The sequence below is a fragment of the Ceratotherium simum genome, chromosome 23, assembly GCF_057802395.1.
Source record: "Ceratotherium simum simum isolate JZ-2026a chromosome 23, ASM5780239v1, whole genome shotgun sequence".
In the NCBI taxonomy this organism is placed as follows: Eukaryota; Metazoa; Chordata; class Mammalia; order Perissodactyla; family Rhinocerotidae; genus Ceratotherium; species Ceratotherium simum.
This window is the reverse complement of record NC_141922.1, coordinates 49,028,265-49,047,724: the sequence shown is the minus strand read 5'-3', so window position 1 is coordinate 49,047,724 and position 19,460 is coordinate 49,028,265. Positions and strand designations below refer to the sequence as shown.

Genomic DNA, 19,460 nt, shown 5'->3' with positions numbered 1-19,460 from the left:
CAAGTAAAGCCAGTCTCCAACCCTGTCCTCCTGTGTACCTTCCAGCTCTGTATTTCTAACTACTCGTTTCTCCCTGAATTTGATAACACAAATTTAATATGTTAATATGTATATATATTTTTTTTTGTGAGGAAGATCAGCCCTGAGCTAACATCTATTGCCAATCCTCCTCCTTTTTTTTTTTCCCCCCCAAAGCCCCGGTAGATAGTTGTATGTCATAGTTGCACATCCTTCTAGTTGCTGTACGTGGAACGCAGCCTCAGCATGGCCGGAGAAGTGGTGCGTCGGGGCGCACCTCGGATCCGAACCCGGGCCGCCAGTAGCGGAGCGCGCGCACTTAACCGCTAAGCCACGGGGGCCGGCCCCTAATATGTTAATATTAAGTTAATATTACATAGGACAAAGTATACATAGGACTGTTGATTATTCTTCTCTTTCTCAGTATGAAAACTCCAAGTCACTATTGATACTTGCCGTGTTTTAAAATCCTGCCTCTGTCAAGGCATCATAGGTAGCTCCTTCAAGAAATGACACCTCCCCCCTTTGTATTTTTGTATTTGTACTAGTCTTTTTGGCTTCTCACGTGTTCTTTTGTTTTCTGCGAGTTCCATCATTTTTGTCAAGCTGTAAGCTCTTGGGGACCCATCGGTCCTTTTCTCACTTGTGCATTTCTTCCTCATAGCATCAGGCCTTGACTGTGAAGTCAGTCAGTCAGTTATTTGTGGAAAGCCTATATGATTGAATGGTACAATGTTTGTTTTAGTACATTTAATGTTTTTTCCTCTTTTTTTTTAATTAATGTCATAATAGTTTATAACACGGTGAAATTTCAGTTGTACATTATTATTTGTCAGTCACCATATAAATGCATCCTTTCACCCCTTGTGCCCACCCCCCAGCCCTCTTCCTCCTGGTAACCACCGACTGTTCTCTCTGTGTGTTAGTTTATCTTCCACATATGAGTGCAGTCATGCAGTGTTTGTCTTTCTCTGTCTGGCTTATTTCACGTAACATAATACCCTCCAGGTCCATCCATGTTGTTGCAAATGGGACAATTTTGTCTTTCTTTATGGCTGAGTAGTGTTCCCTTGTATATATATACCACATCTTCTTTATCCATTCATCACTCAAGGGACACTTGGGTTGCTTCCATTTCTTGGCTATAGTGAATAATGCTGCAATGAACATAGGGGTGCATAAGCCTCTTTGGATTAATTTCAGGTTCTTTGAATAGATAGTCAGTAGTGGGAGAGCTGGATCATAAGGTATTTCTATTTTTAATTTTTTGAGGAATCTCCGTACTATTTTCCATAGAGAGTGCACCAGTTTGCATTCCCACCAGAAGTGAATGAGGGTTCCCTTCTCCACAACCTCTCCAAGATTTGTTATTTTTTGTCTTGGTGATTATAGGCATTCTGACGGGTGTAAGGTGATATCTTAGTGTAGTTTTGATTTGCATTTCCCTGATGACTAGTGATAAACATCTTTTCATGTGCCTATTGCCCATCGGTATATCTTCCTTAAAAAAATGTCTCTTCATATCCTCTGCCCATTTTTTGATTGGGTTGTTTTTTTGTTGTTCAGTTATATGAGTTCTTTATATATGATGGAGATTAACCTCTTGTTGGATGTATGATTTGCAAATACTTTCTCCCAGCTGGTGAGTTGTTTTTTCATTGTGGTCCTGGTTTCATGTGCCTTGCAGAAGCTCTTTAGTCTAATGAAGTCCCACTTGTTTATTTTTTCTTTTGTTTCCCTTGTCCGTGTAGACATGGAATTCGAAAAGTTCCCTCTATGACCAGTGTCAAAGAGTGTACTGCCTATATTTTCTTCCAGGAGTTGTATAGAGTCATGTCTTACCTTCAAGTCTTTGATGCCTTTTGAGTTAATTTTTGTGTATGGTGAAAGCAGATGGTCTACTTTCATTCTTTTGCATGTTGTTGTCCCGTTTTCCCAGCACCATTTATTGAAGAGACTTTCTTTTCTCTATTGTATGTTGTTAGCTCGTTTGTTGAAGATTAGCTGTCTGTAGATGTGTGGTTTTATTTCTGGGCTCTCAATTCTGTTCCATTGATCTGTGTGTCTGTTTTTGACCGCTACCATGCTGTTTTGATTACTATTGCTTTGTAGTATATTTTGAAGTCAGGGATTGTGATGTCTCCAGCTTTGTTCTTTTTTCTCAGGATTGCTTTAGCTACTCGGGGTCTTTTGTTGCCCCATATGAATTTTAGTATTCTTTGTTCTACTTCCGTGAAGAATGTCCTGGGGATTCTGATTGAGATTGCATTGAATCTGTAGATTGCTTTAGGTAGTATGGACATTTTAACTATGTTTATTTTTCCAATCCATGTGCATGGGATGTCTTTCCACTTCTTTATGTCATCATTGATTTCTTTCAATAATGTCTTAGTTTTCATTGTATAGGTCTTTCACCTCCTGGGTTAAATTTATTCCTAAATATTTTATTGTTTTTGTTACGATTGTAAATGGGATTGTCTTCTTAAGTTCTCTTTCTGTTAGTTCGTTGTTAGAGTATGGAAATGCAACTGATTTTTGTAAGTTGATTTTGTACCCTGCAACTTTGCTGTAGTTGTTGATTATTTCTAATAGTTTTCTAATGTATTCTTTAGGGTTTTCTGTATATAAAATTGTGTCTTCGTCAAACAATGAGAGTTTCACTTCTTCGTTGCCTGTTTGGATTCCTTTTATTCTTTTTTCTTGCCTAATTGCTCTGGTCAAAACATCCAGTGCTATGTTGAATAAGAGTGGCGAGAGTGGGCACCCTTGTCTTGTTCCTGGTCTCAGAGGAATGGCTTTCAGTTTTTCCCTGTTGAGTTTGATGTTGGCTGTCGGTTTGTCATATATGGCCTTTATTATGTTGAGGTACTTTCCTTGTATACCCATTTTGTTGAGAGTTTTTATCATAAATGGATGTCGGATCTTGTCAGATGGTTTCTCTGCCGTCTGTTGAGATGATCATGTGGTTTTTATTCCCCATTTTGTTAATGTGGTATATCACGTTGATTGATTTGTGGATGTTGAACCATCCCTGTGTCCTTGGTATAAATCCCACTTGATCATGGTGTATGATCTTTTTAATGTATTGCTGTATTCGGTTTGTCAATATTTTGTTGAGGATTTTTGCGTCTTTGTTCATCAGTGATATTGGCTTGTAATTTTCCTTTGTATTGTCCTTCTCTGGCTTTGGGATCAGGGTGATGTTGGCCTCGTAGAATGTGTTAGGAAGTGTTCCATCTTCCTCTATTTTGGAATCATACCAAAAGGATAGGTATTAAATCTTCTTTGAATGTTTGTTAAAATTCTCCAGAGAAGCCATCTGGTCCTGTGCTTTTATTATTTGGGAAGTTTTTGATTACTGTTTCAATCTCTTTACTTGTGATTGGTTAGTTCAGATTCTCTATTTATTCTTGATTCAGTTTTAGGAGGTTGTATGTGTCTAAGAATTTATCCATTTCTTCTAGATTGTCCAATTTGTTGGCATATAGTTTTTCCTAGTATTCTCTTATAATCCTCTGTGTGGTGTCCGTTGTAATTTCCTCTCTTTCATTTCTAACTTTATTTATTTGAGCCTTCTCTCTTTTTTTCTTGTGAGTCTGGCTGTTTGTCAATTTTGTTTTATTTTCTCAAAGAACCAGCTCTTAGTTTCATTGATTCTTTCTACTGTTTTTTTGGTTTCAATTTCATTTATTTCTGCTCTGATTTTTAGTGTTTCCCTCCTTCTGTTGACCTTCAGCTGTGTTTGTTCTTCTTTTCTAATTCTGATAGGTACAGTTTAAGATTGGTTATTTGGGATTTTTCTTGTTCGTTAAGGTTAGCCTGTATTGCTATGAGTTTCTCTCCTAGGTCTGCTTTTGCTGCATCCCATATGAGTTGGTATGGTGTTTTTTCATTTTCATTTCTATCCAGATGTTTTTTGATTTCTCCTTTAATTTCTTCAATGATCCAGTGGTTGTTCAGTAGCATGTTGTTTAGTCTCCACATATTTCTCACTTTCCCAGCTTTTTTCTTGTAGTTGATTTCTAGTTTCATATAGCATTATGGTCGGAAAACATGCTTGATATGATTTCAATCTTAAATGTACTGAGGCTTGCCTTGTTTCCCAACTTATGGTCTATCCTTGAGAATGTTCCATGTGCACTTGAGAAGAATGTATATTCTGGTGTTTTTGGAGGGAGTGTTCTAGGTGTATCTGTTAAGTCCATCTGGTCTGGTTTTTCGTTTAATTCCGTTATTTCCTTATTGACTTTCTTTCTGTATGATCTATCCATTGATGTAATTGGGGTGTTAAGGTCCCCTATTATTATTCTGTTGTTAATATCTCCTTTTAGATTTGTTAATAATTGCTTTATTTGTTTTGGTGCTCTTGTGTTGGTGCATATATATTTATAAGTGATATGTCTTCTTGATGGAGTGTCCCTTTTATCATTATATACTGCCTCTCTTTGTCTCTCATTTCCTGTTTTATCTTAAAGTCTACTTTCTCTAAGTATGGCAACACCTACGTTCTTTTGTTTGCCATTAGCTTGGCGTATTGTCTTCCATTCCTTCACTATGAACCTTTGTCTTTCTTTAGAGCTGAGCTGTGTTTCCTGGAGGCAGCATATTGTTGCATCTTCTTTTTTAATGCATCCCGCCACTCTGTATCTTTTCATTGGCGAATTGAATCCAGTTATACTTAGAGTGATTATTTATTTATTTTTGGGCGGAAGATCAGCCCTGAGCTAACATCCATGCCAATCCTACTCTTTTTGCTGAGGAAGACTGGTCCTGGGCTAACATCCGTGCCCATCTTCCTCCACTTTATATGGGACACCACCACAGCATGGCCTGACAAGGCGGTGCGTCGGTGTGCGCCCCGGATCTGAACCCGGGCTGCCAGCAGTGGAGCTCGCGCACTTAACTCTTATGCCACGGGGCCAGACCATAGAGTGATTATGGATATATGAGGGCTTAATGTTTCTATTTTGTTGCTCATTCTCCCATTCTTCTGCATTTCCTTTGTTTCTCGTCGTGTGTGTTTCAGACCACCAATTCTGTTTGGTAGTTCTGTGTGATGGTTTTCTTAGCTTTCTCTTTATTTATCGTGTGTGTCTCTGTTCTGGTTATTTGTTTAGTGGTTACCATGACGTTTGTATAAAAAATCTCGTAGATGAGATGGCCAATTTTCTGATGGCCTCCTATTTCCTTAGACTAAATTGATTACATCCCCTTCCTCTTCCCTTTCTAAGTTATTGTCACAAGTTATTCCATCTTGTGTTGTGAGTTTGTGTTTAAAATGATGAGGTTATATTTATTTTTGGTGTTTTCTTTCCGTCGATCTTTGATGTTATAATTAAATGTTTGCTAATCTATTCTGATAGAGAGCTGCAATTTTTTGATATTTTCTACCTATTTTTCTCCTTGTTCAAAGCTTTATATCCCCTTTCTCTTTTTTTTTTTTTTTTTTTTACAGGCATAAGTGCCTTCTTTAGCATTTCTTGTAGTGGGTGTCTTGTCACAATGAACTCCCTTAGCTTTATTTGTCTGAGATAGTTATTATTTCTCCATCATATCTGAAGGATATTTTCACTGGATAGAGTATTCTTGGCTTTCTGGAAGTTTTTGTCTTTCAAAATTTTGAGTATATAATTCCACCTTCTCCTAACGTGTAAAGTTTCTGCCAAGAAATTGTCTGTGATCCTGATTGGGATGCCTTTGTACATTATTTTTTTTTGTCTTGCTGCCAATAATATTTTTTCTTTGTTATTGACTTTTGCCAGCTTTACTACTATTTGCCTTGGAGAGCGTCTTTTTATGTTGATATATTTAGAATATCTGTTGACTTCATTCACTTGTATTTCTAGCTCCTTCCCCAGGTTTGGGAAATTCTCAGCTATTATTTCTTTGAACAAGCTCTCTGCTCCTTTTTCCCTTTTTGTCCTTCTGGAGTACCTATAATCCTTATGTTGCGTTTTCTAATTGAATCGGATATTTCTTGGAGAATTTCTTTGTTTCCTGTTAGTCTTCTTCTTCTCCTCCATCTGGAGCATTTCTGCTTTGCTATCCTCAGTAATGGTAATTATTTCCTCCATGTTGTCAGCTCTGTTCTTTCAAGATTCCAGATTTTTCTTTATCTCTTCCATTGTGTTTCATCTCCAACATTTCTGGTTGGATTTTCTTGATAGTTTCAATCTCTTTTGTGAAGAAGTTCCTGATTTCGTTGAATTCTCTATCTGTATTTTCTTGTAATTCGTTGAGCTTTTTTTTGATAGCTGTATTGAATTCTCTGTCATTTAGGTTATAAATTTCTGGGCCTTCACGATTGATTTCTGAGTGCTTGTCATTTTTCTTCTGGTCTGGAGATTTAATATATTTTTGCATACTGCTTGAGGGCGTGGGCTTATTTTTCCTCATGCTGAAAATATCTGGTTGCAGCTTCTCTTCCGTCACTAGTTGGAGTTCAAGATCTGTATATTCTGAGCCTGCCGCAATCCATGGGCGCTATGGCTGACTGGTTGTGCTGGACTGCTGGGTGGGGGAAGGACTCGTTCTTTCGCCTGCCCAATCCCAGTGGCTTCTTGCTCTTCTCTCGCTGTGTGCTCTCCTGGGGTCCTAGCTTGATGAAGGCACCCCTGCAACAATTCAGTCCCCTCCATATAGGAGTTTCCCATGCGCTATGTGGGAACTTGGAGAGCAATGGTTTTCCCATGGAGGGCCACCCCTCCCCCCTTCTCTCTGAGGGCTGCGTGGTCCTGCCTGAGGGTCGCTGTCATTGGGATGGAGATGAGTTCTCCTTACCTCCTTCCACTTCCTCCAGAGGTTCCAGCACCTCCACCTTCAGACGTATGGCTGCGTGGGTGTATCACACGTCACTCGTGTTGTGTGAATGTCCTCTGTTGGTATATGAATGTCCTCTTTGTTGTGTCTTGCGGGGAGAGACTAAGGGGGAAGCTCACTCTGTCATCATGCTAACATCACTCCATTGGTACGATTAATTTTTAAGGATGAAACTGAAGCTACTGGTGTTTGGATGATCCCAACTTCAGATCCAGCTGCTAACTTGCGTCCTGCTAAACCTAAAGATTTTTCAGCTTTCATTAACCTGGTAGAATTTTGCAGGTATTTTTTAAAAATTCTAATTATTTAAGAGTGAAAATTATCAGTTATTGGCTATAACATAGGAAAAATACTTATATACATGTAAGAAATGAAATAGCAAAAGACTTACAAGTCAAAATTGCTTATATGAACCTAAGATATATCTAAATGTACCAAGTTCAAATTATCATTGTTTTTATATTTAAAACATCCTCAGGTAGGGAAAAAAGAAGTATAGGTATACCTGAAAATTATATAATGGAATCGTAGACCTGTTTGATTATGTCGTTTATAGTTTCTTAGCAGAATAAAAAATATGATAATAATTTCTATATTAAGTTTTTAATTTGTTTTCACAGAGAAATTCTTCCTGAGAAACATGTAGAATTTTTTGAGCCATGGGTATACCCCTTTGCATATGAATTAATTTTGCAGTCTACACGGTTGCCACTCATCAGTGGTTTCTACAAATTGCTTTCTATTGCTGTGAGAAATGCCAAGAAAATGAAATATTTTGAAGTAAGTGTTTTTTGGATGACATTGAATATTCCTGTTTTTTGAGATTGCATGAGCATATATAAATACCTTATAAAATATAAGATTATACCATATTGCTATTCTAATATCTACTGATTTTTTTACCTGTGTTTTTTTGGTGAGGAACATTTGCCCTGAGGTAACATCTGTTGCCAATCCTCCTCTTTTTGCTAAGGAAAGTTGGCCCGGGGCTAACATCCATGCCTATCTTCCTCTGCTTCATATGGGACACATGCTACAGCGTGGCTTGACAAGCGGAGTGTGGGTCCACACCCAGGATCCAGACCTGCAAATCACAGGCCGCCGAAGTGGAGCACGTGAACTTAACCACTGTGTCAGTGGGCTGGCCCCCTGTTATCTGTATTTTTAAAAACTGATAATGTGATTGGCAATTTGATGACACTCTTAAAAATGTTAACTAATAGCATTTTCTGTTCTGATTTTCAAGTGCCTGGCTGATTATGTTAGGTTAACTCAGATTCTCAAAGTGTGGTCCTAGGACTAGCAGCATCAGCATTACTTGGGAGGTCTCCTGCCCTCTCCAGACTTACATAATCAGAAACTCTCGGGGCAGGGCTCACCAGTCTGTGCTAACAGGCCACCCAGGTGACCTGTGGCTGGTGAAGTTTGGGAGTAGCTGGATTAGTGTACCTAAGGTTCCTGTCAGTCATGCACACTCTGACTAGTTAATACAGGTGAGCATATCTCCCTGCTCACAGTGCACCTATGGGATTCTGAGCAAGGGGGAATGGACTTTGGCTTGGACTCCAGGCTGTGGCTTTGGACCAGCCGTCTACTTCCCACCTCATGCTCCGTTTCTCACTGGCCTCTGCCTGAAATGTGTTCAGAGCCAATTTTCCTTCCCCTCTGCATAAGAACTTGGCAAAGTGAAAATGGATTCACCCCTTAGAAGAAAGGCTGGGAACTGCTGGATTAGGGCACAGAATTACCTGATTATTGTTCATGGTACTGATTTACTATTTTATTCAACAGGGAGTTGGTCCAAAGAGTCAGAAACAGTCTCCTGAGGACCTAGAAAAGTACTCTTGCTTTGCCTTGTTTGCAAAGTTTGGTAAAGAGGTAATTTTTAAATGATTTATCTAGCCTTATCATGGGTTATTTAAACATGAATGTATGTTGAAAAAAAATCTTAGTGATCTTAAATAATCTACTTAAAACTTGGTTTGTTTAATCCAGATTGGAATTAAGGGATTAAAACACACTAATAGGGGAAATCATTGTGCTTCAAAAGTCCATTGAGTTTTCTTAAAATAATTTGAGTGATGACCACTCAAAATTAATACATTCTTTAGCTTTTGCATACAATGGGAATTAAGTACTTTAACAAATGAACTTCTCCTGGAGATCAGGGCTTCATTTGAAAATGAACATGGTCATGTCAAATAAAGGCTACATGATCGTTTTTCATATTTGAGAATATGGTAAATATTTTTTAGTTGATTTTAAAATCGTAAGCTCTATTCAGGCCCACAGCACTGTCTTTGTCTTCTTCTTTCTTATTAAGGTGTCGGTTAAAATGAAGCAATACAAGGATGAACTTTTGGCCTCCTGTTTGACCTTTATTCTGTCCCTGCCACATGACATTATTGAACTTGATGTTAGAGCCTACGTTCCTGCATTGCAGGTAGAAGCATTGTCTTGAGCAAATCCATTTCTTCATACAATGTTATGTTTCCTAGAAAACATGGAAATGTCCAGGTCTTGCTGTGGCAATCACAACAGGTGCTTGCCCATCAGACACCCCTGGTTCAAGTTCTGCTTCTGCCACTAAGTGGCTTTGGGACTTGGGACACTTGGCTGGGCCTCTCTGAGCTTCTTTTACAGATAGATGTGAGGATTAAAACTTGGTGCTTTGAAAGTCTGCACTGTTAACACGAACCATATAGACTGGTGCTGCTTGTTTTCCTAATAATGAACTAGGATGCTTCCACTTGCCTCCAACAGTGTCTGGCATTCTGGTAGTACAAAGGCTCATTCATTAGAAAGCACAAATAATAGGTGATTTTCTTTAAGTCTTAAATTCCTGTTTCAGTTTACCTTTTTTGTATTAACATATAGATGGCTTTCAAACTGGGCCTGAGTTATACCCCGTTGGCGGAAGTAGGCCTGAATGCCCTAGAAGAATGGTCAGTTTACATCTGCAGACATATAATTCAGCCCTATTATAAGGACATTCTACCCAGCCTTGATGGATATCTGAAAACTTCAGACTTATCAGGTAAGGTTTAGGAGAATTGTGATGTGTATCTTAAATAAAATGGCAGTGTAATAACTATAATAGGACTATTTGTATTTTTGCAACTTCTGAAATTTGAACCCAGCATATTCAAAATGTGTTTGATTGGTATTTTTGTAATCTCCCCAATTTATTTCAGTATAGTTGGGACATAGGAAATATAACTCAGGCATTAAACCCATTTTTCATTTTACTCACATATATCCTACCAAGATCTATAAGATCTTCAAGGGCAAAAACTCTTAGATATCTTGAACTCCTTATAGCTTCTAATACGCTGCTTTGCAAAAAGCTTTTGTTGAATAAATCAAACAGAAATTAAAATTATAGGGCAATTCAATAGTAATTTTATATTTTGATGCAAGCTCACTTGATTTTTGTTGGTTTTTCAAGTTTAACTGATGAAGCACTAATGTTAGCCAGTTAAGAATAATTGTCATAGAAGAAGTAGGTTTGGGAAGATCCAAAGAAAAAGTTCATCTGGCCAGGCAGAACTATTACTGGTCAAGAAACATAGTACCTGAAGTCGAGGGGGCCAGATTTACTTGAACCAAATGAAAAGGGACATTGTTATCAGATGGAGCCAAAAGAAAGGTTCAGTTTTGAGAAAGACACTGAAGTATTGCTAAGAATTTAAACTTTACTGTCATCAAAGTAGAAAATCAAGTGTTATTTTGTAAAATTTCATCTGTGTAAATCATTGCTTTATTCAATTTAAATATTGTTGGTTTGGAGACATTAACTGAAAGGCGTGTGACAAATTTCATTCACTGTATCTGTGTTTTTGTGACACCCTCGATACATATTCAGAGTTCATGAAGAAAGAGTCACAGTTTTGGGAGATTGTTTTATAAATGACGGTAATAACAAGTATCATTTGGAGATAAGAAATACAAACTAATTATTGTTTATAGGTTATGTAGGCTTAAAATTCACGTTACATAAGGAGTACGGCTATTTGAGTAGATCACCAAAAATACATGGACTTAGTTAAAAAATTAATATATCTAGTAGCAGATATCTTTGTGGTACTTTTATTTGCTTTTTTGAATTTAATTCTGTCAGTTAACTCATTGAAAAGATTGGTGTTCGTTTTAAATTAATAAGACAAATTGCTGTGATTCTTTTAAGCAAAGGATTTATCTATTGATAAATATATATACTCTAGATAATTAGAAGATAGGGAAAAGCAGAGAGTAAGTAAAATTAAATAACAAAAGAAAATCCATAATCTTAAAGACAACCACTATTTTTAGTAATGTTTTATGTGATATCAAACTTCCAGAACAGTTGCATTAATGGTAAAAAGAACTCCTATGTACTCTTTACCCAGATCCAGCAGTCATTAAGATTTTGTCACATTTGCTGTATCATTGAATTACTTTCTCTCTACAGGTTGTCTGATAATATATATGTGTATTTATTTATACATGACATTTTTTTATGAACCGTTTGTATGTTGCAGGCATCATGGATATTTATGCCTAAATATTGCAATGTGTATTTCTTCAGAGCAAGGACATTCTTTTATATAACCACAGTATCATTATCAAAATCAGGAAAAATAACATAGATATACTACTCTTCTCTAATCTGCCATCCATATACAAATTTTTCAGTTGTCCCATTAATTTCTTTTATAGCCGTATTTATAGCTGTACTTTTCCTGGTCCAGAATTCAATCTAGGACCATGTGTTGCATTTAATTGTTGCAAAGCATTATCCTCTTTTAATGTGGGATACTTCTTTAACCTTTCTTAGTTCTTATGATATTGATGTTTTGAAGATTATAGGCCAGTTATTTTGTAGAATGTCCTTCAACGTGGGTTTGACTGATGTTTTCTCATTATGAAATTCAGGTTTTGCCTTTCTGACAGAAACACCCAGAACTGATGCCATGTCCTCCTCCTAGCATCATGATGACAGTTGGTGCCATTACAGTCATGTTCATTTTGACTTTTTGGTTAGCAAGTGTCTGCTCCATCTTTTTGTAATTGTGGAGTAACTGTTTCTCCCTTTGTGTGAGTTAGTCATTTGAGGTCCTCTCCCTCTCCTCTTCCTAAAGTGTTCAGTCCTCAGGCCTTTATGTGGTGCAGAGGAAGGTAGGTATTGGGGTAACTGTGGTGCTCCTGAGGAACATGAGGAGGGCAGCCCCGAGGGGCATCTTGGCGTGGGGGTCAGAGCTGGAGCAGGGTGGGGGCACCCACATATTGAGGCAGCCTTGTGGGATATGGGGGTCCAGGCAGGGTGAAGAGGGCAACATACGAGTGATGATCAAATAAATAAATAGATTAAGGATAATCGAAGCTAGGTTTCTCACTGTTAGAAAAGAAAGTTACAAGTACAGAAAGGGAGAAAACTAAAGTGAACCCTGTGGTGTTGGATAGGAGGTGGATGTATCAGTGTGAACTCATGGTCCTTCCTACTTCCCTCTCTCTCTCCCTCTCTGCCTTTCTCACACGCGCGTGCATGCACATACACACACACAACTGTATACATATATACAAATGCGGATCAATGTAGAAATAGATGAAATAAATAAATGTAGAAATAGATGAAAGCATGTGTTTGTGTACATATGTAACACAGACATATATTCTAGTTCTATCCATTGAAAGGGACTGCCTGGAAGTAGTGATACGTTAATAGTAACGAGCAGACCTAGTGCCCAGATCATGGCTTCTAAATGTCATTTTCTACTAAAAGAACCAGAACCCCTTGGGGAAATGACTGATTCCAGCCTGGGACAGGGAAAATACAAGATGAACCTAAAATATTGTATTTTCTGAAACATCTAGAAATCAAGGAAGTGAGAATGACGGGGAAGGGTCACAGGCAAAATGGGATAATTTGAGCATCAAAATAAATTACTCGAGACAGAGATTATACTGTATTTAATTACATAGGGATTTTTTTCAGCTTTTTAAAAATTTATTTATTTATATTGAGATACTATTGGTTTATAACATTATATAAATTTCAGTTGTATATCATTATATTTCGACTTCTGTATAGGCTACATCGTGTTCACCAATGAAAGTCTAGTTTCCATCCCTCACCCCGTACAATGTGCCCCTTTACCCCTTTCATCCTCCTCCTACCCCCATTCCTCTCTGGTAACTACCAGTCTGGTCTCTGTATCTGTGTGTTTGTTTATCTTCCACATATGAGTGAAATCATACAGTATTTGTCTTTCTCTGTCTGACTTATTTCACTTAGCATAATACCCGCAAGGTTCATCCATGTTGTTGCAAATGGCAAGATTTCATTTTCTTTTTTTATGGCCGAGTAGTATTCCATTGTGTATAAACATACACACCATATCTTCTTTATCCATTCGTCCGTTGATGGGCACTTACGTTGTTTCCAGGTCTTGGCTATTGTGAATAATGCTGCAGTGAACATAGAGGTGCATATATCTTTTCAAATTAGTGTTTTCATGTTCTTTGGATAAATACCAGAAGTTGAATAGCTGAATCATATGGTAGTTCTACTTTTAATTTTTTGAGAAATCTTCGTACTGTTTTCCCTAGTGGCTACACCAGTTTATGTTCCCACCAGAATTGTACGAGGGTTCCCTTTTCTCCACATCCTCTCCAGCACTGGTTATTTCATGTCTTTTTAATAATAGCCATTCTGATGGGCATAAGGTGAAACCTCATTGTGGTTTTGATTTGCATTTCCCTAATAATTAGTGATGTTGAGCATCTTTTCATGTACCTTTTGGCCATTTGTATATCTTCTTTGGAAAAATGTTTGTTCAGATTGCCCATTTTTTAATCAGGTCGTTTGTTTTTTCATTGTTGAGTAGTATGAGTTCTTTATATATTTTGTTTTTGTTTTTTTTTTTAAAGATTTTATTTATTTATTTTTTCCCTCCAAAGCCCCAGTAGATAGTTGTATGTCATAGCTGCACATCCTTCTAGTTGCTGTATGTGGGACGCGGCCTCAGCATGGCCGGAGAAGCGGTGCGTCGGTGCGCGCCCGGGATCCGAACCCGGGCCACCAGCAGCAGAGTGCACGCACTTAACCACTAAGCCACGGGGCCGGCCCATATTTTGGATATTAACCCCTTATCAGATATACGATTTGGAAATATCTTCTCCTATTTGGAAGGTTGTCTTTTTGTTTTGTTGATGGTTTCCTTTGCCATGCAGAAGCTTTTTAGTCTGATGTAGTCCCATTTGTTTATTTTTTCTTTTGTTTCCTTTGCTGAGGAGACATATTCAAAAAGATGCTACTAAGAAGGATGTCAAAGAGCATACTGCCTATGTTTTCTTCTAGGAGGTTCATGGTTTCAGGTCTTACATTCCAATCTTTAATCTATTTTGAGTTAATTTTTGCATATGGCATAAGATAATGGTATGCTTTCTTTCTTTAGCATGTGGCTCTCCAGTTTTCCCAACACTGTTTACTGAAGAGACTTTTCTTTCTCCATTGTATGTTCTTAGCTCTTCATAAATGTATGGGTTTATTTCTGGGCATCAGTTCTATTCCATTGATCTGTGTATGTGTTTTCTGCCAGTACCATGCTTTTTAGCATATTTTGAAATCAGGGAGTGTGATACCTCTAGCTTTGTTCTTTTTTCTCAGGATAGGATTCTTTGTTCTATTTCTGTGAAAAATGTCATTGGGATTCTGTTAGGGATTGCATTGAACCTGTAGACTGCTTTAGGTAATATGGACATTTTAACTATATTAATTCTTCCTATCCATGAGCATTGAATATCTTTCCATTTCTTTGATTTCTTTCAACAATGTCTTATGGTTTTCAGTTTATAGGTCTTTCATTTCCTTGGTTAAATTTATTCCTATGTATTTTATTCTTTATGTTGTGATTGTAAATGGGATTGTGTTCTTGATTTCTCTTTCTGCTAGTTTGTTGTTAGTGTACAGAAACACAACTGATTTTTTATGTTGATTTTGTATCCTGCAGCTTTACTGTATTGATTAATTATTTCAAATAGTTTTTTGGTGGATTCTTTAGGGTTTTCTATATATAAAATCATGTCATCTGCAAATAGTGACAGTTTTACTTCTTTCTTTCTAATTTGAATACCTTTTATTTTGTTTTCTCGCCTGATTGCTTTGGCTAGGACTGCCAATACAGTTAACTGAGTGGTGAGAGTGGGAATCCTTCCTGTTTTTAGAGAGAGAGCTTTCAGTTTTTCACCATTGAGTATGATATTAGTTGTGGGTTTGTCATATATGGCCTTTATTATGTTGGGGTACTTTCCTCAACAAAATATCCATTTTATTGGGAGTTTTTATCGTAAATCAATGCTGAATCTTGTCAAAGGCTTTTTCTGCATCTATTGAGATGACCATGTGATTTTTATTCTTCATTTTGTTAATGTGGTGTATCACAATGATTGATTTGTGGATATCGCACCATCCTTGCATCCCTGGAATAAATCCCACTTGACTTTAGTATATGATCCTTTTAATGTGTTATTGTATTCAATTTGCTAATATTTTGTTGAGGATTTTTGCATCTATGTTCATCAGCAATATTGGCCTGTAATTTTCTTTTTTTGTGTGTTGTCCTTGTCAGGTTTTGGTATTAGGATAATGTTGGCTTCATAGAATGAGTTAGGAAGCTTCTCCTCCTCTTCAGTTTTTTGGAAGAGTTTGAGAAGAATAGGTATTAGATCTTCTTTGAATGTTTGGTAGAATTCAGCAGAGAAGCTGTCTGGTCTTGGACTTTTGTTTTTTGGGAGATTTTTGATTACTCTTTCAATCTCTTTACTAGTGATTGGTCTATTCAGATTCTCTATTTCTTCTTGATTCAATTTTGGGAGGTTGTATGAGTCTTAGAATTTATCCATTTCTTCTACGTTATCCAATTTGTTGGCATAGCTTTTCATAATATTCTCTTATGATCCTTTGTATTTCTGTGGTGTCTATTGTAATTTCTCCCCTCTCATTTCTGATTTTTAAATAGGAAATATTCAGTGTGTACAGATGTAAATAAATAAAGTGAGTAAATTGAAAGATTCTTGTGTCTTTCTATTGTTGTGTAGTAAGTTACCACAGATTTAGCAGCTTAAAACAACACCCATCTGTTATTTCACAATTCTGTGGGTCAGAAGTCCAGGTGGGCTCAGCCAGTCCTCTCCTCAGGGTCTCACAAAGCTGAAATCAAGGTGTTGCCCAGGCTGGGCTCTTATCTGGAAACTCTGGGTAAGAAGTTTTTTCTAGGCTCATTCAGGTTGTTGGCAGGGTCTGAGGTTGCCGTTTCCTTGCTGGCTGATGGTCAGGGTTTGTTCTCAGCTTCTGGAGGCCTCTGTCTCTGGTTTGCCTGTGGCCTCTTTCATCTTCACAGCCGGCAATGCACTCGAAATCCTTCTGATGCTTTGAATCTCTCTGACTTCCTCTTCTGTCAGCTGGAGAAAACACTCGACTCTTAGAGGCTCGTATGGTTAGATTAGGCCCAGCTAGATCATCGCCCCTTTTTTGTTGTTGTTGTTGTTGTGAGGAAGATCAGCCCTGAGCTAACATCCATGCTAATCCTCCTCTTTTTGCTGAGGAAGCCCGGCTCTGAGCTAACATCTATTGCCAATCCTCCTCCTTTTTTTCCCCCAAAGCCCCGGTAGATAGTTGTATGTCATAGTTGCACGTCCTTCTAGTTGCTGTATGTGGGACGCGGCCTCAGCACGGCCTGACAAGTGGTACATCGGTGCGCGCCCAGATCCGAACCCGGGCCGCCAGTAGCGGAGCGTGCGCACTTAACTGCTAAGCCACAGGGCGGCCCCCTTTTGTTATATAACGGTACACAGTCATGGGAGGAACACCAGGGGCAGGATCATAGGGCTATCTTAAAATTCTGCCTACTACATGCACATTAAAATACCTCACCTGAAAACACATGTTAATTACCAAGGTTAAAAGTAGCAACTTTAGGGGCCAGTCCGGTGGCATAGTGGTTAAATTCGCGCCACTTAGGTGGCCCAGCGTTTGCTGGTTCGGATATCAGGCATGGACCTACACACCACTCATCAAGCCATGCTGTGGAGGCGTCCCGCAGAAAAAATAGAGGAATATTGGCACAGATGTTAGCTCAGGGCCAATCTTTGTCAAGCCAAAAAAAAAAAGAAAACTAGCAACTTTGGAGACAAAGTTGAGACACCTGTCAGACACCTCCTCAGCCTACTGGCCAGTAGGGGGACCCGTTGACAGCACATGCCCCCTGATACGGTTTGCTGAGAGGGACGCAGTGCTGCTCTGTGCCACTCCTGCCGAAGGTGCAAGACCTGAATCTTCTGTTTTAGATAATGAGGTCAACATAAAGCTCAGAAAGTTATTCTGATAAGACACTGAATTTTTGCTATCTTAATAGATTACACACAAAGGAAAGAATAATTTTTCATATTACAGACAAAGGCATTGTTCAGTAAACCAAAAAAAGCACATCCTTTAAGGTTGAGTGACTTTTGCTAAAAATATAACTCATTTCATAGCTTCTTTTCAGACTCAGGTATTTACTTTCGAAGTTTTGTGCTTGATTATGCTCTTTCATATTCTGGAACAAACTGACACAACTTTAAAACAGCAGTTCTGTCTCAGAGGTCCATGAGGTCAAACTGTTTTCAAAGTAATACTAAGATGTTATGCATGTTAACATATGACCTTCAAATAAGTCAGTAAGTCTTTAAAAAAGTAGCTTGTGCTTCGAATATGGCAACTGTTACTAGTTCTAACCCACATAAGCAAAGATCTGTGGAGTCCTGAGTAAGTCCCAGTTGTGGAAAGACGTCCAGACACGAAAAGCCTGAGACTCGTTGCTTTATGAGAAAACTACACTCCTTCCCTGAAAGTCAAAAGCTCACCCACAGTTGTATTTCTGCACTATTATTTCTGTGATAGCCTCAACCACTCGTTAGTTGTAACTTATTACCAAACTTCTCTTTCACCAAGAAAACTCCGAGTGGATAATTGAGAACTGTGTGCCATATTCGTGGAGTTTGCAGATTCGCGGAGCTGTGAACACACACAGTAGATATCACTGTCTCCACCACACCCATCCCTGTACAGCTCCAGTGACAACACGCACACATTCATTTACGTGACCCCACGCTCCAGTCTCGTTATGGCCCATAAAAACAAGAAGAGCACATATACTTAAAATGATGCTTAGTAATCAGTGTTCCAATATTCTGTTTTACTTAGAAATTATCTGAGTATCCAATGATTATCCATTAATTAACTCAGTCAGTCCAAGGTTTTTAGTTACCTACCGATCTTAGAAATTACCTTCCAGCTGACATGCTACAGAACATAATTACTGTGGAAATAAAAAGTTTGTTCAAAACTTAATGGAACATAAACTTACTACATTTTTCATAATTAAAAGTTATGTAGGGCTGTTTGTGATGATGAAAAAGTTCTGGAGATGGGTGGTGGTGATGGTTGCACAACATTGTGAATATAATTAATACCGCTTAATTTATACTTAAAAATGGTTAAAAGAATCCTTTTTTTTTTTTTTTTTTGGTGAGGAAGATTGGCCCTGAACTAACATCTGTTGCCAATCTTCCTCTTTTTGCTTGAGGAAGATTGGCCCTGAGCTAACATCTGTACCGATCTTCTTCCATTTTGTATATGAGTTGCTGTCATAGCATGGCTTGGTGAGTGGTATAGGTCTGCACTCAGGATCTGAACCCACGAATTCAGGCTGCTGAAGTGGAGTGCGCCGAACTCAACCACTACGCCACTGGCCTGGCCCCAAGAGTACATTTTATTTTATGTCTTATACCACAATAAAAAAAAGTTATGAAAAGTAATGTTAGCTTATTAGCTTAGTGTAAGCCTAAATAAGTATAGGAAAAATAAACCCAAGTGGAATAAAATGTACGCTTGTATTATAATTAACACCGATATAAAAACACATTTATTTTTTTTTATATTTTTATTTGTTTATTTACTTTTCCCCCAAAGCCCCAATAGATAGTTGTATGTCATAGTTGCACATCCTTCTAGTTGCTGTATGTGGGACGCGGCCTCAGCATGGCCGGAGAAGCGGTGCGTCAGTGCGCGCCTGGGATCCGAACCCAGGCCACCAGCATAAGAGTGCGTGCACTTAACTGCTAAGCCACGGGGCCAGCCCAAAACACATTTCTTTTATTTAAACCAAAATTATTAAACTTGTCTCATTTACCAAAGATGTGCCTTAATGATGTGAATATGGATTCCTGAAATGCTTCCGAGTTAGTTTCTGTAAGATTTTTTTTAAAGTCTGGCACATTTAAAGCATTATAAGTGTGATTTCCTTATTTTCAGAGAATTTTAGGAATATTCATTTTATGTAAGTTTATTTATCTATATAGATAAGTCAGAACAGAGCTCTTTTAACTTAAGAGACTTTATAATCTAACTTATTAATACCCTCTAAATATAGGAGAGTGTTACACATGTAAGAAGTAAAGGCCTTTCTCAGTTCAGGCACATAGATACACAGACACCTGGAGAGCTTAAATCTTCAATTCTGCAATTTGAGTCAAAACTCAAGAGACACAAGAGTCAGACAAAATACTGACCAGGCAGATATCAAAGAGCATTTTTCCCAGTG

General features: G+C 38.0%; 1 protein-coding gene across 10 annotated transcripts in view; it reads left to right on the top strand.

Annotated features, from left to right (window-relative positions):
- PRKDC (protein kinase, DNA-activated, catalytic subunit) overlaps positions 1-19,460 on the top strand; it is a 194,553-nt gene that overhangs the window by 22,903 nt on the left and 152,190 nt on the right. For all 10 annotated transcript variants that reach the window (XM_087447719.1, XM_087447718.1, XM_004431149.3 and 7 more), the window contains 5 exons: positions 7,004-7,119; positions 7,458-7,617; positions 8,629-8,715; positions 9,161-9,280; positions 9,715-9,874. In XM_087447719.1, the coding sequence (XP_087303845.1) occupies positions 7,004-7,119; positions 7,458-7,617; positions 8,629-8,715; positions 9,161-9,280; positions 9,715-9,874 (643 nt within the window). The remainder of the gene's footprint in view (positions 1-7,003; positions 7,120-7,457; positions 7,618-8,628; positions 8,716-9,160; positions 9,281-9,714; positions 9,875-19,460) is intronic.